The sequence below is a fragment of the Otolemur garnettii genome, unplaced genomic scaffold, assembly GCF_000181295.1.
Source record: "Otolemur garnettii isolate 467f Iridium unplaced genomic scaffold, OtoGar3 scaffold00006, whole genome shotgun sequence".
Lineage (NCBI taxonomy): Eukaryota > Metazoa > Chordata > Mammalia > Primates > Galagidae > Otolemur > Otolemur garnettii.
The window spans coordinates 42647140-42674632 of record NW_003852401.1 but is presented as its reverse complement, the minus strand read 5'-3'; the positions used below and the strand labels follow the sequence as shown (position 1 = coordinate 42674632).

Below are 27493 nucleotides of genomic sequence, written 5' to 3'. Positions count from 1 at the left end.
TGCTGTTTATTTATATGTTTATGTATGATTATAATAATGACAACTGATACATAAAGTGCCCACTATAAGGTCAGCACTGTTTAAGGCTCACTTAGTCCTTACAACATCTCTTTGAGAAGATATTATCAGTATTGCCGTTTACATGTAAAAGTTGAAGAAATAAGAGTCTTGCGAGGTTAAGTAACGTGTCAAGGTCACACAAATAATAGCAGATGGAGCTAAAATATGACCCCAGGAAGTCTGGCTCCAGAATCTATGCTCTTTATACTCATGCTTCTGCTGTTCCAGAATGTTCTTAGCCAACAGAGTTTTATGTACTGTACCTGCCCTGTGAGGATTCGTGGACTACTCTGCAGTGCTGTATAAATAGGGCTTTTTATTTGTAAAGCACAGATCCTAAAGGTATCTGTGCATAGAATTCATGAGTCTTCTAATTTTCAGCAACTCCTAACAAACATTTAGCATTACTTTCCATTATTAACATAGGCAGTGAACCACAGTAGGATTGGCAGAACCTGTGAAGCTGTCACCCATAGAAATCAGATATTTTCTGATCTATTTATTCACATTATTGTTGTTGTTTCAGAGATCAGAAACATCACTTAGGTTCATCTCTTTGAAATTATAGTAGCTATTAGACTTGCCACCAGATCTCATTATTTAATGTTTTAACAAAAACACATGTGTTATTATATCACATTTTTAGCATTTTATGACTGTACTGCGATGCAACTGTGTTCCTTTGTAACCCTACATGTTTTATTTTAGGCATAATGTTATTTGGGCCAGGAATCCCTAGGCTTCCCCAGACTGCTAGAGGGCACAGCTCTGTCTTGCCCTATCCAAATTAAGATTGTCTTGCAGTGTGTGTAGTTTATGCCACAGTAGTTTCCCTTTATGCTCAGGCAAACAGTTATGACTCAGAACAGCTGACAAAAGCTAAGTGAACGACAGTTCTGGACCAATCACAAAGAGACAAAGGAAGAAATCTCACAGAGCAGGAAAATGCACTGTGGGAGGTGTGGCCAATGTCATCCTTAGGGACGTAGTGAGAAACACACAGAGTACAGGTCAGCAGGTGGTCAGGCATCTGGAGAGGGCCTCACTGAAGACTTCTGAAATGCCAGGCAGGCCGGGGAGGGCTGGCCCATAGTGTGTGAAGAGTGGCTGCAAAACACTGGTGGGAGGTATGTCATAAATTCAGGAGACACGAAGAGAAGGAAACTGTGACAGCCATGGATGTGTTCCTACAGGGATATCTTGTGACCATTCCACAAGGATCTAAGACAGAACTCATATTCCCAGGAACCCATCCCTGGGTTCAGTGATGTTTACCCAAGAGAGCGTCTCTTCAGGATTCTGCCTTGTCCCTCCTTCTCCAATGGCAACAACACATGCACACACGCGTGCACACACATGCACACATGCAATGGCTGTCCAGAAAATATCCACCCACGTAATATGAGTATTAGCATTACAGTTTTAACAAGGGCTACTTTCTGGTAGCCCTTTACACCCTCCATGGTGGCTTCATGACAGCAGTAAGTAGCAGGCAGAACAGACTTCTTTTACCATTTTGCTAAGACAGAAAGTGAGGTTCAGAGAGGTTAAATGAGTTATTCAATGTCACACACTACACACATGTTGAAGGTAAAAAAAGATCCAAGTCTGTTGTCAGTCAGCCCGTGTTCCTTGGCATATTAGTCAGATTTGGAATTAACCCCAAACTGAAGAGCCAGCAGGTTGGATGAAACATCCAGATCAGAAAGGGACAGAAGAACGATTATATTTCTGAAGCCCCTTCCCAACCCGATAGGGGATGGTTCTAAAAATCTAACTCTTATCCTTCTTTAACCAACACGGCTTTAGAACTTTGTTCCACACAGCAGGTCACTGACCTAGGTGGACCTCTGTGTGCACAAAAGCTAGGGCTGTGAGAATACCTCGGGTGACCCTCCCCTGCCCCCCTATCCCCAGGGAGAAGGCTGGAGGAGCCAGGGCTGGGAGAATACCTCAGGTGACCCTCACCCTCCCCCCATCCTCAGAGCAAAGGCTGGAGGAACCAGGGCTGTGCTGAGGGTGTCGGGAGATTTCAGAGGGGGCAGAGCACAATCTTTCTGAGAACAGGGGTTCAGATGCCAGCTCTGCCACAGGGATAAGTGATAGCACCACAGGAAAGTGACTTTACCTCTTGGAAAATTATTTTCTTCATCTGTATCATTTAAAAATGGTTGAGAGGGTGACAAGCCAAGCTGAGACAGAAAAGGACGCTAAATATGTCAGTTTTCCTTATAGACCCAACATTAACCCACCAAGACATCTACAGGAGCCTTTTAAGGTCACAGTAGTTTTCTACAATGAAGTCTAATGAGTTCTCCGGAAAGAAATCCCCTATTTGCCCTAAGAGAGCCGGGAAGAATCTAAGCACCTGTACTAGCTGCAAGAAAGTACAGGGCTGTTGGACATCCCTCAGCCGCGTCTCTCCTGTGAGTGAATGTTCCCTGCGCGCCCTTCACATTGGGCACCAATCCCTCCGCACCCTGTCCAAGCCCAAGAAGGTGTCTATGCCGTACGCAGAGGCGATGCACGAGCCTCCAGTCCTCCCAGGCCTCCTGCTGTATCCCTGTCATCAGCAACATGTGAATGAACCAAATTACTTCCAGGGCTGAAGGCGTGGGCCACACAGCCAGGCTCTGCGTCAAAGGAGCCCGGCGTCATGTTCTCCACCCCCTTAGGAGAAGGCTGATGCTGGCGTAAGGCTGTGAGGGAGGAAGCTGGCCTGGAAATGCCATGTAGGGAAGAAACTGTTCCATTTCAGTGTTAGGATTCTAAAATAGCTGCTAATAAAAAGCCTTCGTACTGTGACACTTCAATACAGACACCCACAAGGATACCTTGACAAGCTGTTTGACTCTTCACGGGCCTTTTCTTGCTTTTCCTGCGCAGGAACCCCACACAGATATACACGTATACAATGGTGCAGTGACAGACAAGGCCAGCAGGGGTCTGCCTAGACCGCCGGGCTGGCTGGGAGTGCCTGGCTCATCGCGGGAGGCTCTGCTGATCTGATGTTGGCTTGCCAAGGAGCATGGGGCCTCATCTTACATCTGCTGCTTACTCTGTCTCTTTCTCCACCCTCATGATATCCTAGAGAATGAGCCCAGCCCACCTCCCAGGATGAGTGAGCAGGTCCTCAAATAATACATCATTTACCAGTGATCACAAGAAATCAATCTTGGGCTCATTCGGAAATGCCATCGTTTAAAGAATGTAGGCTCTAGTGTCAAAGTATATAGAATATGTTTATAGTCTAGTGATTAAAATTCGAAGATGCTTTCCTAGTAGAAGTACTAAAAATCAATTACTTTTGGTAATATCAATAAAGAGTCTTGTTTGAGATCATTTTCAACGGCACCTATTCTTTTTCTGAAGCTTGATAGGTGCTAAGACCTGTTATAAAGTTACCATTTGACTCTTAGCATAGATAAGACCAGGTTATGTCCCTGGCTACTCTCTGTAAATGTACCTGAACAGGACCCTGATAACACTTAGCTACACACTAGACTCACCCAACAAGCTTGTTAAAAATATAAATTCCTAATTCTCACCTCCCTCCCACCCCCACCCCAGCCCAGAGATGCTGAATCAGTATATCTAAGACAAGGCCCAGGACTCAAGATTTAGAAAAAAATACTCTGAGGTTCCAATGTACGGTGGATTGGAACCCTACACAGTGGGGAAGTCAAGAGTCCCTGGGTAGATGATACTGCCATGGCTCCATTAGCATAAGAAGAATTTGAGAAGTTTTCTCACAGTCGGATATCACAAGCTACATTATGTCTAATAACTGTCTTAGTGGAGTCCAGTGTAGGATTTGTTTTATCTGGTAAGTAGAATTCCTCTAGCTATACACCTGTTCTAAGTTCTTACGGACACCAGTGGAATGATTGATAAGAGACACTGCTGCTACTCGGCAGAGGGACAAACTATAGTGTTTTTAAGGTGTTCACGGGTATCCAGTATTAAGTTAGATGTTGTAACAATATCTTATACATGGACAAACTAAGCAGAAATTTGAAATACCTACCGGAGGACAGAATTTTAAGGAAGTTACATGGAAAGTCCATCAAATCATGCTTAGACGTAGGAGTGATTTCTATCCTGAAAAGCCACGATGTTGGATAAAATCTTTACTTTGAAAAATTTGCATAAAGAATATTATGGGGCTTGCAGCATTCCTTTTCGGTAGTGGTTATGATCAGTAAGAAGCTAGGAAGTGCTGAGCACTCTGTGAGGCATGCGGAGTGCAAAGTTAGAACGTGTACGTCCTGCCCCAGAAGCACTTTTAAGTAGACCATCTAGTCATGTTTACAACTTCAGTCATATGCCAAGGTCTTTAAGGTTAACAACCCCTTACCTGCTAAGCATGCTCTCAGGCCCAAGTTGAATCCCATTTCTTTTAGAGAATCTTCCAGATTTCATCCCACATCTCCCCCTAAATCAATTTATCTCTACTTTCCACAACATGTATTATACTGCCTTATATATCAGAGTGATTCACTGATATCTCTTCTCCCTAGGAGCTGGGTAATATTTTTAAGGGAACAAACATGTCTTACTTAGGATTTATGTACTGATGTGACACAGGTAAAAACTACATATGCAATGCCATCTTAGAGTAAGACAGCCATTTCATCCATGCAAGGTGTTCAAAGCCTGACCATAAGCAAAGACTGTGGGAGAAGGTGCATTCTGCCCACACATCTTTTTCCAAAGCCTTCTTGAACCAATTCATTTTGAGCCTGAGGAATCTCTCAGAGGTAAGTAGGCTAAGATAATTTCCTCTTGCTCAATACTCAGTAGAGATGGAGAAAAATTTACTCTCCTATATAAATAATAATCTCGTGTAGGCAGGAAAACTTTAATTGTAGAAAAAGTATTATGTAAATGTGCATTATTTAATTAAAAAGGAAAAAAATAAAACCTTCACAGGAAGTAGTGCTTTAAAGAGATGAAAAAAGGTATTTTCTTTCCTGCACCTTGTAAGTGGTTTGCTGAGAGATTTTTGGTTTTTTGTTTTTGGTTTTGTTTTTTTTGAGACAGAGTTTCACTATGTTGTCCTCAGTAGAGTGCTGTAGAGTCACAGCTCACAGTAACCTCAAACTCTTGGACTTAAGTGATTCTCTTGCCTCAGCCTCCCGAGTAACTGGAACTACAGGCACCCACCACAATGCCTGCCTATTTTTTGGTTGCAGTTGTGATTGTTCTTTAGCAGGCCTGGGCAGGGCTCGAACCTGCCAGCCTTGGTGTATGTGGCTGGTGCCCTACTCACTGAGCTACAGGCACTGAGCCCATTGATAGATTTTTGAAATGATGTATGCATCATGGAGAAATAGCAACTACCTTCTGCTTTTAGGCAAGATGGATTATCAGAGAAGAGATTTACTCTCTTGCCTGAAACAATTAGAAAATAGTTTAATATACAAAACAACTGTTTTCACAACATTAGATAACAAGAAATGAAGGATGTGATCCGAGAGATGAGAAAAGAGGGTGGTGAGTCTAGTGATTACCCAACCATAACATTGAGGGAGACAGAAAGGAGCCAGGTGGAGCCCAGAAAGCTCCCTAAGTTGAGGAAATGGAGCTGAGAGTCTGAGGAGATCAAGGTGCCTAGACTGACTGCTCATCTTCCCTGATCATCAGAGAAATGAAAATTAAAACCACCTTGAGATATCACCTATAACCAGGGAGAATGACCCACATCACAAAGTCTCAAAGCTACAGATGCTGGCTTGGATGTGGAGAGAAGGGAATACTTTTACACTGCTGGTGGGACTGCAAACTAATACAGCCTTTTAGGAAGGAAGTACGGAGGATCCTCAAAGAACTCAAATTAGACCTTCCGTTTTGATCCTGCAATCCCATTACTAGACATCTCTCCAGAAGAAAAAACATCATTTCATCATAAGGACATTTGCACTAGACTGTTTATCACAGCTCAATTTATAATGGTCAAAATGTGGAAACAACCTAAATGCCCACCAACCCAGGAATGGATTAACAAGCTGTGGTATATGTATACCTGGGAATACTATTTAGCCACTAAAAAAGATGGAGACTTTACATCTTTTTTATTAACCTGGATGGAGGTAGAAAACATTCTTCTTAGTAAAGTATCACAAGAATGGAGAAGCAAGAATCCAATGTACTCAATACTAATATGAAGGCAGTAGATGATCTAATACGGGGGGTGGGGCATAGAGGAAGAAAGGAATGGGTAGAGGGAAGGTTGGAGGGGGATGGGGGTCATGGTGTATGGCACACCTTTTGGGGGTGGGACACAATTATAAGAGGAACTTTATCTAACAAATGCAATCAGTGTAACCTAATTCTTTGGACCCTTAATGAATCCCAAACAATAAAAAATAAAGGTGCCTAGACTGAAAGAAAGAGACGAGAAAGCTGCACTCAGAAAGGGCACAGGAGAGCTGCAGAGTATCGAGCTGAGTACTGATCAGGACAATCATGTGAGGATACTATCCATGGCTGGGGGAGGAACTACCCAATGGATCAGAGAAAAGAGTGCCTAGTGCTCTCAGAGGGCCAGGAATAGTGCTGGTGCCCATGAGGCAGAGTGAAGACCTCATGCTTTACGGAGCACTGGGCAGAGTACAGTAGAAGCTGCCTCATTAATGGGGATTATGCCCTAAAGTAAGCATTGTTCTTGCCCTGCCTTATGTAAATGCCTTTTAGAACAAAGATCAAAAATATCTATAGGAATGCAAAAACATTCAGCATCAGGCAAGGTAAAATTCCCCAGGCATGCAAAGGAGCAGAAAATGGGATCTCCAATGAGGAGGAAACTCAATCAACTGAAATTGATCCAGAACTGACATAAACGTTAGAATTACAGACAAGTGCCTTGAAATATTTATTATAACTATATTCCATATGCTTAAAAAGTTAACTAGAAACATGTAAAACATGAGAAGAGACCCATTTTTATTTTCTAGGCAGGAAAACTATTAAGTATGAAATGAAAAAAATATACTGGATGGGAATAAGGAAGAATTAGACATTGCAGGAGAAAAGATTATTGAACTTGATGACATAGCAATAGAAACTACCCCCGATGAAACACACAGAAAAAAACTGAGTCCAAAAACATAAAAAAGCACTCAGTGAACCCTGAGGCAGTGTCAAGTGGCTTAATATAAGTGAAATTGGAGTCCCCAGGGAGTTGGTGGGAAAAACAGAAGAAATAGTTGACCAAATAATGGCCCCCAAAGTGCTAAACTGATGAAAACTATAAGCCCACAAATTCATAAAATCCCATGAACTCAAGCATGAGAAATATGAATAAAACTATACCAAGGCCCATCATTATCAAATTTCCCAAGACCAGCAATAAAGAGAAAATCTTAAAAGCAGCCAGAGAAAAAAAGGAAGTCTGACATGACATACAGAGGAACAAAGATCTCCCACAGAGAAATTCCAGGACTTTTATTTTTTTAGCAATGATTATGTGTCACTTCAATTTATTGTTCTCAACCTTTAAAGGCAGGAACTCATTGCAAATGGAGAAATGGAGGTTATCATGGTGCATGAGGTCAGTGTGACAGATCATTTTGTTGCTTGCCCCAAAGCTACCTCCTTCCTTTTTTCCTGCAGTTGAATCACAGTTTTGTCCAGGTCTTTGGTAACAGGCCACTGATCTCTGGCAAGGCAGCTTAGCCCTTCATCTTGACCCACCTCTGGCCAAGGAGGTGTAAGAAGTCCTTACAGAGGAGATGTTCTGGGAAAGATGTATATCCTGATAGAAAGAGGTGTGTGAGAGAAATAATCTGTATCCTGCAGCCACCCCGCCTCCCTCCTACAACTGCAGTTTTGATGTTTGGAGTTGCTGCAGCTATCTTGCAGCCAAGAGGGAAGGCAAAGCAACCTCGAGTGCCAATCCACAGCTCCGACACCGGAAAGCCTCTGACCCAACCAGGAACTGCCCACCTCTGAACTCCCTGTCCCGTGAGCAAAACAACTCCCTGCAAGCTTAGCTACTTTTTGTAGCATATTGCTACCTTGAGCTAAGCACATTCCTAACTGATATTAAACTCATAAGTTTAATAAAGGAAAATCAGAGATTGGAACCTTTATCTTCAGGCTCCAATGTGATGCTCCTTCCTCCATAACTCAACTCTTTGTTGCCAGCTTCCTCTTTAAAGTAGCTCTGGTCTGAGTGATGCAAACGCTAGCAATGTCATGAGCATGAGAAAGACGAGGTCCGACTACTTCAAAACTAATGGAGGGGATTCCTAATTTTCTTTACAGAGGTCCTTTACCTGTTTTATTAGATATATTCCCAGGTATTACATTTTCTTTGAAGCTCCTGTGAAGGGAATTGTGTCCTTGATTAGCTTCTCGTCTTGGCTGTTATTGGCATATAGAAAGGCTACCAATTTTTTTGACATTTAAATATTTTATACCCTGAGACCTTACTGTATTTTTTGATTATGTCCAGGAGTCCTGTGGTTAAGTCTTTGGGGTTCTGTAAGTATAAGATCAAGCTGCAGATGCTGGAGTGGATGTGGAGAGAAGGGAACATTTTTACACTGCTGGTGGGACTGCAAACTAATATAGCCTTTTGGGAAAAAAGTATGGAGACTCCTCAAAGATCTCAAACTAGACCTTCCATTTGATCCTGCAGTCCCATTACTAGACATCTACCCAGAAGAAAAAAAATCATTTTATCATAAGGACATCTGCACTAGATTATTTATCACAGCTCAATTTACAATGGTCAAAATGTAGAAACAACCTAAATGCCCAACAACCCAGAAACGGTTTAACAAGCTGCAGTATACGTATACCATGGAATATTATTCAGCCACTAAAAAAGATGGAGACTATACATCTTTTATACTAACTTGGATGGAAGTGGAATGCATTCTTCTTAGTAAGGCATCACAAGAATGGAGAAGCAAGAATCCAGTGTACTCAGTTTTGATATGAGGACAATTGCTGATCTAGACAATTGCTGACCATGTTGGGCAGTGGGGGGATGGGGGAGCAGAGAGAGGGAAGGAAGGAGGAGGGTAAGGGGTCACAGGATTTGGTATACCTCTTGGGGGAGGAACACATTTATAAGAGAGACCTTGCCTGACAAATGCACTTAGTGTAACCTGGTTGTAGTACCTTCAATGAATCCTAACAATCAAAAAAAAATAATAATAATAATGGAGGGGAGACCTTTCAGGACTTTGAGATATCAGAGTCCTTCTGGCCCATCCAAGCCAATGGGCAGTGCCTACTTTGCCTACCTTCATTCTCAGTGCATGTACAAGCATACTTATTTTCTGTCTGTAGCGTATATATAAAGCATAAGGGGCTACAGATTTAAAGAACAGGAGACTTGGAACACCAAAAACAACAGCAACCAAAACAAACACAAATAATCCAAAGGGGATTCATCCACCTACTACAGCTACTGCTAACATTCTTCATTAGCTAGGAGATGGACAGAACAGGGGACCTGGACCACATGTCTCCCGACCAGCTCTTCCATGCTGGCTTTTTCAATTTTCTACAGCCCTTGTTAAAAGGTCACCGAGCATAGACAGGCATAATAGATCAAAGGCTCTGAGGAGTTGTGCAACAAGGAAAAAGATTGCTTACTTTATGGCTACAGATTTCTTTTAGTGAAACACACCCACTGACAGCTCATGTATGCAGTTTGAGAGACCTGGCTGTAGGCAGATTAAACACAGACCCCATGTTGAGATAATGGGGTCGGTTGGGCAGATCCATGTCATAGATCATATGACATTTCAGAATGCAGTTACATATTTAACTTTCTGATATAAAAACTCTCACGGCCAAAAGGATCAAGTCCAAAGTCCTTGGTATGGCAAACATGTCCCTACAAAATCTGATAATTGCCTACGGAGCATACTTTGTCAGCCTTAGAAGTGTGGCAATGGCCTGGCCACACACTGTGATGTGTGTACTGCCATCTCTCTCTCTCTCTCTTACTTTCTAAGCTTCTCTCCCTGTTGTGACTCAACAGAACAATCTAAGGTCTATATCTGAAAACCCAGATCAAATATCTTGTTTCTGTGAACTCTACTCTGTCTTCCCAAGGTAGGTGGGAGGCTTTCTCTTCAGGGTTCCTGGTCTGTATCTCTGTTACAGCATTTATCACATTGCATTGAAATGTCTAAAAACTCCTCCAAGAAGAGCCCATGTGTCTTTTATAATGACTATATAGCATTCAGCACTTAGCAGTTGTTTTCTAAATATGTGCCAAGTGAATGAATGAATGAATGAGAGGACTCTTACACCACTTTGTTGCAACTTCGAAGCATATGTAAATGCTTCCTAAGAACACTTGAATACAAATTAAACCAATTTAGAATCTTGTAACAATTTATGCAAATCTAGTTTAATATAAAATTAGTCTGAACTCAATGTTCTGATTTCTCCCTGGCAGACAGGTTCCTCTGAACTGTGCTCCCTCTAAGTGTTGTAAGAGGCATGAATTGAAGATGATTTCATAAAATAAACAACCTCTTATGTTTCAGAGGCCACTTTTAATCAAAAGAGAGCAAACAGAGAGGTCTGTAATTGTTCATGTCAAAGTTAAGAGTCATCGTGTAAGTATTATGCTGACTGGAAAAATCAGGAGATGAAACAACATACAAATGAGACTTAATGACACAGAGGACATCCCTCTTTCAGAAAGGGATTGGGTTGCCTTTCAAATGAACATTGTGGCTTGTTTCAAGGATTCTAAGACATAGTTTACCAGAGGAAGTCTTCCTGTTATAGTAAAAAGTAGAAATAAGTTTTAGCCCTGGGTGCTTTACTACAAAGACTTTTGGAAGGGATAGGATGTCCCTATGTTCCCAGCTTTACTACCTGAAGTCAGTGCCTCTAACCTCAGAGCTAGACCAGATATAATTCTGAACATCTTTTGTATTCACCTACAGGGCTAAAAGGACACACTCCAAAAGGCTTTTCCTGATAGGACTCCTATTCAACATTAATTTACTGACAGTATATTAATAGTATGTGCCATGCACTGTACCAGTTCACAAAGCTACAAAGCTGTAGAAGACTTGCCCTCTCTCTGCTCTCATATCAGTAAGAGAGACATCAAGATGGGCCAGTTTCCTTGATGCAAGGTACTCTACCCTGTGATCCCTATCTGTATGAAGGACTGAGCAATTACTCTTCCCAGAGGAAGTCAGGGAGGAGGTGACACTGAAATTCCCTCTTTTGCTGCTCCTTGTAGAGGAAATGGCATTGGCACATGACACTAGAAACATCTGTGGAGCAAGCCAGTCTACCTGTTTATCTATCTACCTGTCTAGAAATGTTCACATTACGTGAAAATACTCTTTGAAAATTAACCCATTCATTGTAAAGACCAGGGCGTGATGGTAAACTCTTGATTATTTCGTACCTGCTTATCTAGTTCTTCGATTATCTCAACTTTCTCCTCTCTACTGTGGCTCAGGACTTTGTCTCAACTTTCTCCTCTCTACTGTGGCTCAGGACTTTGTTTTCTAGTTCATCAATGTTTTTCCTCCAGGGTGAGCAGGGTGAGGCGAAAGGTGCTGAAGTTCAAGTAGGTTCATTTGGCTACTTGCTCTCTCAGCTTAGTTCAGTGAATCTTTCTTTCTCCCAGCAGTGAAAACAGTGAGCATCTAATGATGATTTCTTGGAATCTGGAGCTAACATCATTTTAACACTTTAGGATTCTGCCTGTGGCCTTGCTGAACCAAGTTACATCCATTTGCTTCCTGAAATGTATACTGTAAATCAACTTGCCTACTCTGCTTCCTGCTTTTCTCAAGTAAAAGATGAACTAAAGAAGAGGATTTCCTACAACTCCAACAGAAAGCTAAATCCCAGGGGACAAGAAGATTTGAGACCTAGAATTGCAGATGTTTGGGGTTCTCTACTCACCAACAAATCATATGCATTTGAAGCACATTTTGGAATCCAACAGTGAAAACTCCAAAGTGCACATTAAAAAAAATTTCAATGGATCCACCGTGGCACAGTAATGACCAAGTAGATTGAGATCTTAAGTCTCCAACAGGCAGAATGTGACAAAAATCTGGTTCAGATGTTTCTTAAATGTCAGGTTTTGCCAGTGGAGGAAAGGAATAAAAAACAAAATAAGAAACTGGTAACTGCGGAACTGCTAATTAAAACAATTCAGAGAACATAAATGCTAGAGTAATTTTGGGCTCGCCATGTCGGGCTGGTTTCAATGCAAATGCAGTGTTCCGATTTCTCCCTTCACGGGGAAGGTATAATTAGCTCAGCTGCAACAGGGTGGAAGCCTTGATGCAGCCATCCCTGGTGCTGCCAGCTCCCCTGTGACGAAGGAACAGCTGCCACCTGCCCGGCCCGCCAGGGATGGCACAGAGTCGCTGCCACCCCACCAGGTTGCTCACAGCCACTGTTGAGTAGACGGCTCAGGCTTCTAGTGCAATTGGTTCTTGCTTAAAGGCAAGGGACATTTTACTTGATCAAGTCGATTCCAGGTACCTTTCTTCTACATGAGAGAGCCTTGGCTATCACAAACCCCTTCCCCTGCTGTCACTGTGGAAAGAATTGTTAACACTAGTGAGGACAACCCACATTGGTGACCAGTTCCTCACCTTGGAGTCTGATGTGGGCTGTGGGAGAGGATAGGCAGAAAATAACTTTAAAAACTTATAAAGTGCTGGCAAGCAAGAAAGCTGAACTATAAGGACACCTATAGTTCCTAGCCAAAGTGATAAAGAAGATGAAGATGTCCAGGTGTGATGGCTCATGCTTGTAATCCCAACATCTTAGGAGGCTGAGGCAGGAGGATCATGTAACACTTGCAGGAGTTCTGGACCAACCCTAGCAACATAGCAAGACCTTGTCGCTATAAAAAAATTAATCCATAGTCCTAGCTACTTAGGAGGCTGAGGCAGGAGGATGGCTTGAGCCCAGCAGTTTGAGGCTACAATGAGCTATGATCAGGCCACCACACTCCTGCCTGGGTAGCAGCAAGAGACCTTGGCTCTTCAAACAAACAAAAAAAAAAAAAAAAAGAGAGAAAAGAAGAAGAAAAAGAAGAAGAGACAGTATGCGGATGGGTTTAAGGCTAAGTTTATAACTGACCCAATAGTTGATAATGACATAAAAGCCAGCAAGCTCTGAGTCACAGCCCCTGCGAGATGAGCCAAAGTTCTGCAAAACAGACCAACACCTTTGCTTGTCCACTGGACAGATTCAGCAGAACGGACCCCTCTGACATGCTATGTCAGTAAGTAAACATATCCCAAGAACCTGTTCTAGGAAATTAAATGTTCATTTTAATGAAACCCAAAGGTGAACAACCATCCTGAAACTTTAGAGAAGGAAACTGGCAGTTCCTATGCTTTCCTAGGCTGAGATCACACTGTCGGGTTTTCTATCCACCATCTACCTTCTTGGCCCTTCCTGTCCATTCTCACCTTTTTTTAAAAAAACTAGACAATTTACCTTTTTATGGCTGAGATTTTCAGCATGCTTTTCTCTAAATTATTTTTCTAGAGATTCCTATACAGGAGGATGTTGGGTTCCACTTCGGAGATGAAATATAACTTTATTGATTTAGATAATAATTAGGTTAAAACATTGAGCACTCACTTTTTGCCAGGCCCTTTGAAACCCTTCTTAACTTACTGCTAGAGAGAAAGCTGTTGCTTAGGACACCTGGTCCTCCCTTAGAGCAGCAGTTCTCAACCTATGGGTCGTGACCCACAGGAACTGTATTAAAGAGCCGCGGCATTAGGAAGGTTGAGAACCACTGCCTTAGAGGCTCCTCAAGATCCACAAAGCTTTTCCTTGGGGAATCACCCACGTGTTTCTCTGTCTCCTGAGACAGGGAGACACCCCCACCCCCACCTTCCATCAAGGAAACAGAACTATCAGAGGAGACACAGCTGTTGGTAGGTAACATCTCCCCCATGTTTGCGATATCTGGAATGAACTAGTCATTGCTTTTAAGCTACATATTGAACACGTGAAGTTAAGACTGTGCCCACATTTCCTACAAATACACCCAGGAGAATCCTTTTCAGTTTGGGCTCTCTTCTTTCTCACCATGCAAAATGTGAGCAATGCTTATCAAGGTGGCAAAGGAAGAAACACCGCAAAACGATCACCAGCAGAAAACGCAGCGAGGCAATGCACTCGATTTCTTAGCTGACTGTAGCGCAGCAGGCGCCACTCAACAGCAGAGGCGTCAGAGGCGAGTGAGGCTGAGGAAGGGGCATAGGAAACAAGTTGAGCAAGTGCTCTTCAAAAATAAATAATAACGAGAAGAGGTAAGGCATCGTTTTCACCGCCTCCACCTGATTATGGAGGGTAGTCGAGTTCTATGCTATGTTCTCTTAGGTTACACACAGCCAGAATGTTTACTCCTTTCCTGCCTATTCCTCTCTCTGTGAAAATCAAACAACATAAACAAGAACATCCAATTGAGGGTATGAAGTGGCGGAACACCACCACGAATCTTCACTCTAAATATCATGACTTCAGGGTTTCCAGAAATGTCCCTTTTCTCTCGCACCCAAGTTCCGAGATCTCAGTTATCACATCTAACATATGCAGGGGGCAAGTTCCAGGTGATCAGTGGGTTTGGATTATCTGAATTATCACCTATAACCTGCCCCTCAGAGGTTTCAGGGCAGCTGCATGGGACCATGCAGGGACAGGTGGGACAGACCATCTCACATTGCACAAAGAAACCCACTGGCTAAACTGCTTTCAGCCAAGATTGTTCTGTAGGGAATGTTCCAAGGTCTGCTGTGTTACTATTTATGGAGATGAATTATCTTTAGTTCAAATCTCAAGCAAAGGCTTTAGGCATAATTTCACAGAATCAAATCCAGACCTCAAAATCCTTTAACCTCATGCCCATCAAGAACTTTCCCAAGTCCCCAGACTCCCCTAGAAGGATTCTCACACTGAGAGCTTTTCTCTTGGAAATGTCACACACCATTCTGGAGTGTTACGGAAAGAGCAAGATGGGGTATTATGGACTAAACTGTGTCCCGCCCAAATTCACAGGCTGAAGACCTCGCCCCCAGAGCCTCAGGATGTGACTGTATTTGGAAAAATAACTTAATTTTATTTATTTATTTATTTATTTATTTTGAGACTGAGTGTCTATTTCTTTCCTTCTTTCTTTCTTCCTCTCTTTCTCTTTCTCTCTCTCTTTCCTTCTCTTCCTTCCTTTCTTTCCTTATTTTTTTGAGGCTGAGTCTCACTCTGTCACCCTGGGTGGTGTAGCTCACAGCAACCTCAAACTCTAGGGCTTGAGCAATCCTGTTGCCTCAGCCTTCCGAGTAGCTGGAACTACAGGAACCTGCCACAACACATGGCCAGTTTTTCTATTTTTAGTTAGAGACAAGGTGTTGCTCTTGCCCAGGCTGATCTTAAACTCCTGAGCTCAAGCACTCCACCCTCCTCAGCCTCCCAGAGTGCTGGGATTATAGGCGTGAGCCACCACACCCAGCTGGAGAGAGGACTTTAAATAGACAATTAAGTTAAAATGAGACGGTTGGGGGAGGCCCGAGCCCAGCCTGACTGGAGTCTGCACAAAAGGAAACAGACATGCGGAGAGACATTAAGGGTGCAAGCACATGTGAGGAGCGAGGCTGGGTGAGGACGCAGTGAGAAGGAACCCAGCTGCAAGCCAGGGAGAGTGACCTGAGAAGGCAGCAGACCTGCAGGCATCTTGACCTTGGAGAAGCAAATTTCTCTTTGTATGCCAGCGAGTGTGTGATATATTGTTATGAAAGCCCCAGCAAACAAATGCAGTGGAGGCCTCAGAGGAGGAGGGCCCCGATGTCTCCTTGCCTGCATGCTACTCACCCTATAGTAGTCAGTGCTGTACACGTCCCGGGACATCCCAAAGTCCCCGATCTTCACCAGCAGGTTCTCCCCGACCAGGCAGTTCCGGGTGGCGAGGTCACGGTGCACAAAGTGCTGGGATGCCAGGTAGACCATGCCGGCGGCGATCTGCTGGGCTATGTGCAGCATCTGTGACTGCGTCAGCTCTGTCGGTGGGTTGCCTTCGGCCATCAGCACGGCGTCAGGTCCGTGTGCCCTAGGGAGGGACCCAGAAGGCATAGATGAGGCCGCAGCTCTTTGACTCGGGGGCCCTCTGCCCCCATCAGCCACTGGTGCTAAAGGACACTGCCCGACTGGGCAGAAAGAGGAGACAGAGATGCTTCACCTAACCTATACCTTTATCCCCAAAGTCCCAAGAGGAGGCAGGCTGCTTCCTTTCCCAGAGACTCTGGAATTCCCAGGACCCCATGAGCCTGAATGCCCCCCAAACACAGACAGGTGGTGTTTTAGAGGCTCCAGAACTATGCTGGGGCCAGTCACTGACCAGAGTCCCTGACTATGAGAAGCAGCAGGTAGCTAAAGCAAAGCACAAACGTGGCAAAACGCTGGGCACAGAGGGTTTTCCCAGAGGGAAGGGCACAGTCCCTGCAGCCAGCACCCTCAGAGCTGACCCCTGCAGAGTGTCCCCACCAGCACGGCTCATGGTCTCCCCCTATCCCTTGATCTGTAGCCAGGCAGGGTTTTCAAGGTGCTCTTGACATCCTCAAGCTCAGTTCAACAGAGACTCAGGACATTCTCAGCCTGGACTTCATGCCCACCTCCAGCTCGGCACTTATACTGGCCAACATGCAGGGGAGCACTTATGAATTATAACACTTTTTAAATTTTTTTTTGCTGGGCAAAGTTTTGGTTTGACACTATGAGGGGTATGGTATTTTTTAACATTCTTTTTCTTCTGTCTTATACACTTGGTCTTTCTCTCGCTATGGATGACTTAGGACATCTTAACACTGGCATGTGCTTCTGGGAGGGGAGGGCCCCGGTCCTAGGATAGCTCAGCAGTCCCTGCTCTGGCATCCTGTGCTTTGAGCTAAGATTGGGGTCAGTGCCCCGGTGGCCTGAGGGGGCAGTGCAGGGCAAGGAACAAAGGCATTCGGAGCGGCAGCTCTGGCTGGCCTGGTCAGGGCTTCTCCTGGCGCCGGCACAGAACATAGGAGATCATCTCCTTCAGAACATTTGGTAACACTTGGGATAAATATAGAAGATTTTACTATTAATACATTTTAAAATGGGTGACCTCACCTGCAGGGTTCTAGACCTGTCCGAGTATTGAAAGCGGGAACACCAGAGCTAGCCAAGAACAGACGTTTGACCTATGCCCCCTGACGAACTATTCATCTTCCATAATGGCTCAGCCCACAGTGATTCTCCTTTTCTTTGATTTTAAAACATCGGATCACAGACCTTTCCATTCTTGTATTTTTGGGGAATGAGCATTGGACAAGGACAAGAGCGCACTCCCTTCTACAAAAGGACATTAGGCTGGGTGACTTCCTGGATCCCTTCTAACGATCTGGATTTAATCATCCCCTAGAGAGGAGCTTCCTCTTTCTGTACAAGGCTGGTCCTAACACATTTCCCCTCTACTCAAACCACAGTTCCCAACCACCCTTCATCCCATTCGGAAACAATACTGGAGAGATGCTTTGGGGTTTTCTTCAGCTCAAAATCTCTTACGAGAGGTGAGAAATCTATAGTATAGTGGCCAAAGCTCTTGGGTATCTGCACTGGATTTGGATCCTGTCCTAACACACTAGCTGTGTGACCTCAGGTGAATACATAGCCTCTCTGGGCCTGTTTATTTGTTATGTAAAATGGACATGCTAACTGCATCTAGCTATGGGCTCTGGTGTGAGGATGAACTGAGATTCTCCTTGCATAGTGCTCCATGGCCTTTCACAGGAAAACCAGAGACAAAGGCTTTGCAAAGCTTCTTTTTAAAAACAGAAATGGAGAGATGACATGAAAACACAAGGTAGCCTCTGTACATTCCTTTGTGCAACTGGCCTCTTCGGGACTCTTAGTGCCGGCCCTTCTAGCACTAAGAGGCTGGGATAGTGAGGATGTTTTCACTTGTCTTGCTAAATCTACCGTGATCTCAACACCAGGAGAAGGATCTAAGGGTGCACATAAACTAAGGAAAATGAAATAAGGACCCAAAGAACCTGGGCCAGAATTCAATCTTCATAGATGTACTCCGAATTATTGATTACTCACAGCCTTATTTCATCCCCGGCAACTGAACTATTCTGGCAAAGACTCCAATAGAAGCAATGTTAGAAGCCGGTGCAAATGGCCAATAATATTAGCTTATTAGGTTTCAACAAGCTTAAAATGCTTAGAAAGGCTCCATAAATATTAACAGTAATTGCTTCAAAAATACTCATCTATCTTTCCCCTCTTTAGAAGGGAACTCTGGAAAGATTCTAAGGGGAAAAGATTTGTAAATCCCTTGCAAGCAAGACAGGGCTATGTTTGACGCACTTCCCAACCCAACTAGCAAAAGGCCTGGCCTCATGTGCTCAATATACGGCTTTTGGATGAATAAAAAGGGTGGCTAAAAGGAGAAGAACTCTGTCTTTACAGGGCAGTGCCAGTGATAGTTGGGAACTTTTCATAAAGCTAATTTCCTGGTTCCCTTCCAGAGAGAGGGCAGCTTATCTTTGCAGCATGTTAGCACACCTGAGAACCTGACTCCTGGGATGGCAACCCTCTTGTTCCCAGACTTAGTAGATCCTAAATTCAAGCAGGGAAAGTTTCCAATTGCTCCACGCCCCATCCAGGACGCCAAGGGAGAACCAGGTGCCTGCTCCTTCTGGAAGGCAGGAGGGGGAGCTGGGAGAGGCTGACCGAGTAAGAAAGTGAAGTAACACACACAGGCACATGCACACACACATGCACAGCTCACATCTCACAGCAGCATTTAATTATATCCAGGCGAGTATAACTGGATTTATTATGCTACAGTTTGGGAAAAGCATTTGAGTTAGGGAGGTAGCCTGGAGCATAGGAAAATATTTCTTCTAGGAGCAGTTAGACCCCCACCAAATTCAGCTTCTTTCCTTCCTTGTCATGTGAGATCTGACAAGACAATGTGCAACAGCTGCCACTGTCCCCTGACCTATCACCTATCAGAACATCTTGGCCGACATGAGATAACACACCAGGATTGTCTGGGATTGATCGGCTTCATAGCCCTTCACTCCCATGGGCACAGGAGAGGCAGAGAATAGGGACCCACCCCAGCAAAGGAGAATGAAATTGCACGTGTATCCATGAGGCTAGAGATGGTAGAAATGATCCAGATGGCACTAACCATGTGATGACATTTCTAAAAACAGCAGAACACCCTCTCCCTTCCACTGTTCTCGTAGTGACTGACTGATTGCTTCAACTGCACAGTGTCCGAATCTTCCAGCAGACACATGAATCTCACTAGGGCTGGGTTTTGTGCAAAGCTCTCTTCACTGTCCATGGAAAGAAGAGGAAGACCCAAATGAGGAGGAAATGTGGCAGAGATAAAGGGTTGTAGGGACATTTGTTGATTCCCGACCACTCCAACAGGGCTCCCACTAGTCCCTGCAATGGCTTAAATCATATTCTTTTTACAGGCGAGGAAACAGAGTCCAACAAGGGCAGGGATCAGTCTACCTCCAACACCTTTCCTGTTTCTCCTAGGAATTATTACCTACCAAGATACATATATCACAGGCAGCACATCTGCTAATCTCTCAAAAATGAGGGTCAGCTAAACTATAAAGAAAACAGCATGTTGGACCCAGACAAGAGCTAAAACGGATCTATCTCAGACCCATCCGAGAATTGAAGTGACTCAGGCTGGAGACTTATTTAAGGGACATGCAGAGCTGATGTGGAATAGAAAGAAGAACTCAGGTCCTTCCTGGGAGAACTCAGGTCTCCCAAACTCAGGGCTGCTTACTCTTTAGGTTTACAGCCTTACACGCACCACTTCCATTTGTGCCCCTGCTTAATGCAAATAGAAGCATCCCTTGGTTTCCTTTACCCAGGAGTACCTGGCTCAGCACATTCCTCTCTCCCTTGGTAGATGGTAGATGCAGGATGAGAACCCTCTCTGTGGGCTCTACCATTAACTTCCCTGTCTCATCAAACACAGCCCTCCTTGTGCTTTCTCTTACCGAGGCAGCTGGTTTGCCAGTGGAAATCATTCCTGGAGGAATTCAAGCATCTGCTCATTGAAAACTTCCTATTTGCTCCTACGTCAAGTCTACCCTGTGGGCTCAATAGTCTCATCAGAACAGCTAAGAAACCTGTGTGACTCAGCTACTGAATGCCAGAGCTGAGATTCAACTTCTGATTCTCTGTCTGGAGATCAAAATCCCTGCTGTTATTTGTCATACCACACTGTCTCCTCAAGAGTCATGCACACAACCCCTCGTACTGTGTGAGTTAGCCTCAGGTTTCCAAAGCAACTTGACCTTTCCTCCCTGGTTATGCTCACTCTGTGCTGATGCTCACTTGCTCTATCCTGTGGCTGTTCCCAGCTCCCTGGACCCTCCATCCGAGGGAGAGCCAAACTAAAACCCAATCTGCCAGTGCTAAAATTCCCAGAGACACTAACCCTATTTAACAGCCTGATGACTCCCTTTTAGAGTCAACATCTTCTCTCCTTTGCCTTGCCTTCTTCTAAAGACCCTGCTCACCATGAAACCCTCACGGTGAAGCTGTCCGCCTTTTCATGCCCTCAGGGGCTCAGCACCAGCCAGTCCTACATACGTTGTTTCACCCCCTTCCTTCGGGAGATTTGCTTCTTTGAATTCAGATCACTCCACTGTAGTTCCTCAGAACTACCGACCCCCTGGTTATTCTTTTCACCCTCAGAATGACGTCTAAGCACCCGCCCTTCCAGCCTTGAATCCTCCAGGGATTTGTCTGCTTCCTACTTCCCCCCACTCCCCATTCATTCCACAGCCTGGAAGCCCCAGACTCTTCACTCTCACCTGACCGCACTTCCACTGCGACACCTGGGTCCCTTAGCTCTCACTGTTTCCTTTGCCTTAAACAACATTTTTCTCTTGCCCATCTGGCAAACTCCACAGACCCTCTAAGGCCCATCTCATGCACAAGTCACATACCAGTTCATAGAACAAATGCTCCATAAATTCAGGATGAACTGAGTTGAATCAGTACATCATAGTGTGCAGAGTTCACCAACTCAGGTAAGAAAGAATCCTGCGGCCCGCTCTTTTCCTTTGTTCCTTTCCTGGCATGCTTTATTGTGGTTCCCAGAGAAAGATCTGGGGGCCCCTTCAGCCTTCCCAGAAACTCCTGTCCTCACCTACAGGCTGTCGGAGCCCTGAAGTCCTGCGCCTTCCACCAGCCCACCTCCCCCGGCCCCTCGCTGTCTCACTGTACCTGAGGAACTTATTGAGGTCCCCATGCTTCATGTACTCAAAGACCATGATGAGCGGGTCGCCCTCCACGCAGACCCCGTAGAACTTGACAATGTGCTCGTGCTGGAGGTTGGTCAGCAGCTCGGCCTCGCGGTGGAAGTCCTTGCGTGCATTGTCACTGGCGTCCTTCAGCGTCTGTTGGGTGGGGGCAGAGAGGGAAGAAACCCAACATGATTACACCAAGGGTGTCAGAGGGGAGCCGCACTGGGAAGGCTGTGGTGGGCCCCCGATTCCCAGAAGGGAAGAACATGCAGCTTATTTATTACACGAGAGACTGCATAACAGCCTAATTCCTGAAAGAAGGATGTTTGTATTAATAATTGTGGAATAATCCCCACGTGAATGCAGAGCTTTACAGTTTACAACAAACGTTTACAGACATTTTCTCACTAGTTACCGACGAGAGCTCTTTTCACGGCTCTCATCCTCTCAAACCCCAGTCCGGTCCCTCCACTTTCCATGCCTGTTGTGTTTTCTGTGATGCTCTGGGTGGCTCATCTCTGCTCATGTAACCTTTCCAATACTTTATATTATGAAAATATTCAGTAAAAAGAAGAGTACAATGAATCTTCCTGAACCCACGTCCAGTTTCGGCAATGATCATTTTGCAAGTCTGTATGTAACCTTCTCTAGCCCGTGTCCCCAAATGCCACTGGCTTGTAAACCATCCCTGCCCACTGAGCTGTGAGAAGACCGGTCATACTGCCAAGGTGAAGATGGCCAGGAGCACGCTGGCCAGGATCAGGCGCCTTTAGTTCTCTGCTTGGCTCACTCTGTCTCCACAGTGTCATAGCAGGGCAAAGATGGCATTTTGATGCCATACAGTGTGCTGAGGACTTGCCATGTGCCCATCACTGAGCCAGAACTGTGACAGCATCAAGAACGCAGTGACCCAGATCCTGGCCTCAGGCCCTCATGAGCAAATAGAGAGATAAGACAAGTATATAAATAACTATGATTCAAGTTCAAAAGCCAATGTCCTAAATACAACAGCTCTTGTCTCTCTGTCCAGCTTGATTCCTTGACCTCCTCTTATGAACTATCTGCAACCCAAATGGCAATGGGTCCTGCCTCCCACCTTTGCACATATCCATTCCTCTGCCTGGAATGCTACCTTGGGTGTAGTTGCTGGTGTGGGAAGTTGGACCCCCCCCCACCCTTGCCAGAGCTGTCCACTTCCTAATCCCTGGAACCTGTGATTATGTTGTGTTATATGACAAAAGAGACAGTGCAGGTGTAATTAATTTAAAAATCTTCATGTAGGGGGGATTATCCAAATGGGTCCAGTGTCATCAAGATCCTTACAAGAGCAAGGAGAGAAAGGATTGAGGACAGTGGCAGAGATCAGAGAGGAGAGAAGATGCCACACCACTGACTGTGACAATGGAGAAAGGAGCCACAGAGCCACCATGAAAGTGTCCTCTAGAGGCGAGAGAGGCAAGGAAATGGATTCTAGCCTAGAACCTCCAGAAGAAACCAGCTCTGCTAATGTTTTGACTTTAGCTTAGTAAAACTGATTTCAGATGTCTGACTACAAGAAATAACTCATTTAAGCCACTGAGTTTGTAATAATTTGTCACAGCAGCCATAGGAAACTAATTCACATGGCTTATATCTAGTAGTCCTCTAAGGCTCAGCCTGCTGTCTGTCACCCTGGCCACCCCTCATTGCTGGTACAACCCTTTGCCCCCGGGCCAGGTTGGATGACCCTTCTAGGTGTACTTCACACCTACCTCTCTCTTCCCGCCAACCCCAATACATTCTAATGTCATGTTTGCTTGTCTCTGGTTCAGACCAAGAGCTCCTTGACCCAGGGGCTGTGCCTTCCCTCTCTGTATCACTGGTACTGGGAATGGCACAGGGCATGTATTCAACAGATACTTGTGGGATAAATGATAAAGACCCAAGCACTAAACACTGACAGCAAATGAGTTCAGAGATGGAGTGGGTGCTTCTGACTGAGGAGGAGAGAAGCCCAGAGACTCCTCCTGGTAGAGGTGACATGTGAGTGTGCAAATCCTGTCTCAGGGGAGACTGTAGTCAGTCATTACCAAGGTTAGATGGCAAATGTGAACATCCATATTCATGCAAATTTGCTATTGGAGGGGAATGAAAGTGCCGTTATCCACCGTTATCCATCAGACATGTGCTGACTATAAAACTAAACCTATATTCCAGGAGCCAAGAACACTGCTGGGTCCCTGGTGGTCATTTTCTAGATCACTGCCTGGACTCTGCTCTCCCCGAGAGATACCCCTGACCCAGACCACCTACAGACCTGGGGATGTGTCACAGGTCAAGCCCCCTGAGGAGCAGACTGAGAGGAGATTGGCAGGGGAGACATTTACCAGGCGTGCCCTCAGGATCCACCTCTGTGGGAGGCTGGGGACAGGGGGTGAGGCTGAACAATGAAGCAGTCTCAACAAAAACCTCATCCGCCCCCACAGGACGCCCCTTTGGAGCTGGTCTGAGTTGGGCTCAGGGAATGAGTCTTTACAGACCTTTATCTATCAGTCATTTCATGGGGCAGCTTTCCCAGCAGCTGGGAGGTAAGTTCTTCATTCTGAAGAGGGGCTGGGTGCTTCATCACTGTGTCGAGCACTGGAAGAGTTTTCAGTATGCAATGCAGGGGGCCCGCAGCTGCTCACCACATAGGAGGGGGCCAGTAAGTATGCAGGCCCTGTCTCGGGTCAGCCACAAGAAAACACTGATGTGGTGGAGGCAGCCACAAAATCACAAAGTACTTTCTGCTACCATCATCACAGACTCTAGCATTCTCTCCAACTGTCTATAGCAGGACTGAAGGTTCTCTCCCCACTGTTGACCTGACCCAAGGAGACAGAAGTCATAGGTGTGGTTTTCATTAAACCAGAGGCAGTTGCTTCTTATGTCAAATTCTGGAGATGCAAAAAAAGGGTCTGGGATTCACATTATCACTTGATGTTCTGAGGAGACTCCCTGCAAGCACCATGAGCTCCGCTTGGAAAAGTGAGGAGATTTGGGCCAGCAAGTGCTCTGAGAGGCCACAAAGCTTCCATGGTTCCACTGCCATGGAAACCACACATGTCTTCATTTAATTACAAAATGCACAGTGGCCGAGAACCTGAGGTCTGGGTTTCTGCTCCTTTGAAGCTATGGAAACTGGGCTTGTCACAGCCCCTCTGCTCTCCCCAAACTGTTTAGTTGAGTTAGATCAACCTAAACTTTGCACCCCTGTCACAAAGGAGGAGCAAGATGTGCTTATCTTGACCATTTTGTTCAGGTTGGTTTGATCCATGAGCATGCTTTTGGCTATTTTTTAAAAAATCCACCCACTGTTTTGTTTTGCTGAACTTCTCAGTAGAAAAACAGCAGATGAGGCCAGAAGATGGCCATGGAGGAGGTGGAGAAGATGGAAGCCATCATCTGCCGGGTCCTTCTCCTGGGATCTTGGAGCAAAACACACACTGGACCATTTCTCACACGTGGACTCACATCCTAGGTGTGGGTACATGTCTGTCACCACTATTCTTTTGACAGTGGCAGTGTGCCCTATTCTTTTTTTTTTTTTTAATCACTGGCTGCCTAACCTAGTGTCAGACAACTAAAGGAACCCCTGACACATGAGATCTGTGCACAGTGGAGATGAAAGAGTGTGGGGATGAAATGGCAAGTGAATGGCCATCTGGAAAAGTGGAACATGGGACCAAGTAGGAAGCAGAAATGAAGGAAGGACCAAGAAAGAAATCAGCAGGAGGAAGTTGCTTCCAAGGTTGAGGGGGGCTGCCCAATGCACTCTGTCTTGGTGAGCTGACCCTAAACATCTGTGTTCTCTTCTGGTCAGTGGATAAACCCTAACAAGTGTGGTGCTCAAATAGAAGGAGTTCTAGCTTAGAATCAAAAGATCCATGTGCAAACCCTGGCTGTGCCCTGGACTGCTCTTCACCCTGATTTTCTTCTTTGTAGAGTGAGGGTTGCAGTATCATCCTCCTTCACAGGGAGGATGGTGCCAGGTAGCCTAGGTTGAGATGATTCCCAGAGTCCCTGGCAGAGACAGACATTTGGGTGATTTGAATTTGAAACCACAACCAGACCTGCACTCACTTTGCTCACACAAGGATCTGAGAAGGCCCATGGTGCATGGATGTGGCACAGCACCGACCCATGGCATGACAGTGGTATTGCTGCCAGAGCTGGCACTTCTTCCTGGATGGCCTGCTGAGCCCTGAAAAGTATCAGACTACACACTGAGATTCAGTGTGGGATCTAGTCTGAGTGTGGAATCCAGTCTGCTCAGGGATGCAGGCTCTTTTCCTCAGAGATGCTCCTTCAGAGGCTGCTTTGAGTCACTGAGATAGCTTATTTCTAAGCCCTTGGCCTATCTTCATCCATGAGCTGGAAAACGGGCTGACCCTTTCAGGTCATTATCGCAGGTTGTGAACAATTTCCATGTGTAATCTTTCTTTTCAAGTCTTAGCTATGTAGTGTCGATTCAAAGATGCTAGGCTTGAAAGAGGGAGGGACAGTGAAAGCGGGAGGGACAAAGAGAAGGAGGTAGAGAGATCAGGGTTTTCTTTTTGGTAGCACCAAACTGAAAGAGTTAAGAAGCATTTAATATTTCCATATCCCCAAAGCAAAATTCTGTGGAAAGAAGCCCATTTTTGGTGCAATGTCAAAAGCTGTGTTTTAGTAACATTTTTGGAATTAAGAGAAGGGATTTATTCATGGGACAAATGCATCTCACAAACCTGGCCTCATCCTATATGCCCATCCATTTTTGCATGTTTTTCTAAATTACGATTCAATTCTATTTTAAGAGATTCAGAAAATATGGTGGTAACGACTTGGGCAAAATCAGCCTCTGAATTTGGCACGCGAAGGGCAGAATTTTTCTAAGGGTGGAACCCTAGCCAGATAGCAATCAGAAGCTGGAAAATCCTGCTATCAACCCTATTTATAAAAATCATCTGTTTTAGTACCAGAGCTGATTGTCATTTCACTCAATTATGTGAGGCTTGGCTGGTTCCCTGAGTCCCTTGGCAATGCACTGAGGCCATGAATATGGGGTGGCAGCTTCCTTCACTGACAATTCCCTCCACTTCAGGTTCCTTTTGACAGGCATATTTGCCCAATCACTGAGCATTGCTATTTTCTTTCTCCTACTGTCTGCTTTGTAGCTTCATTTCTTCTCATTCCTGGTGAGTTTCCTGACACCCTGAAGCTGCCATGCTTTCTGAAGACAGTCACAAGGGAGAGGTCTCCTCCAGAGCTCCAGCGAGATAGTGCCTGGAGTACATGTTGATTCAGAGTTGGAACAGGGAAGTAGCATGAAATGAATTTCAGCACAGAACTGAGAAACTAGCGAAGGTGAAATGGAAGTAAGGGCAAAAACAAAAAGAAAACCTGAACTCATTGGCAATGCTTTGGCAGGATCTTCAGGTTAATGGTTAGCTAGTAAGAGAGGCAAGAGGCGTCTTTGAAATCATTGGTGTAATAGAGACAGCCTTTGTTTAGGTGAAAGACAAAATACAGAAGATATTATTATGGTAAGACCTCACTGTGCCCAATTCTCACCACCATGTTTAAAACATAAAGGAAAATGAATAAACTCTCAAACCAAGCAACCAAGAGCATAAGAATGTTTAGTTAATATGCCCAAGTTCCTCTGGATCAGGATCACTGGGATAAGATCCATGGCTAATGAAGATCCTTATTCTTCTAACATTTTCTGGACATGCACGGTCCAATATAATAGCCAACAGCTACATGTGGCTAGTGGGTGCTTGAAATTTGGCAAGTCCAAATTGAGATTTAAGTGAACAATATACACCAGATTTTGAAATTTGGGTATGAATAAAAGAATGTAAAGTGTCTCATTAATATTTCATACTACTAATATATTGAAATGACAATATTATCAATATTGGAGTGAAATACACTATATTGACAAAATGAATTTAATATGTTTCTTTTTACTATTTTAATGTGCCTACTAGGAAATTCAAAATTACAAAAATGACTTGGATTTGTGGCTTATATTTCTATCAGACCGTAGTGTTCTATAAAAGCCCCTTCTATAAGCTATTAAGGAGTCAACCTTTTCTTTGGAACATTGGGAAACACTGCTAAAATACAAA

General features: G+C 44.7%; 1 protein-coding gene across 2 annotated transcripts in view; it reads right to left on the bottom strand.

Annotated features, from left to right (window-relative positions):
* Positions 1-27493, bottom strand: part of NTRK2 (neurotrophic receptor tyrosine kinase 2) — a 341040-nt gene that overhangs the window by 54040 nt on the left and 259507 nt on the right. For both annotated transcript variants that reach the window (XM_012813015.1, XM_012813022.1), the window contains 2 exons: positions 21340-21512; positions 15907-16141 (listed from right to left, as the gene is read on the bottom strand). In XM_012813015.1, the coding sequence (XP_012668469.1) occupies positions 15907-16141; positions 21340-21512 (408 nt within the window). The remainder of the gene's footprint in view (positions 1-15906; positions 16142-21339; positions 21513-27493) is intronic.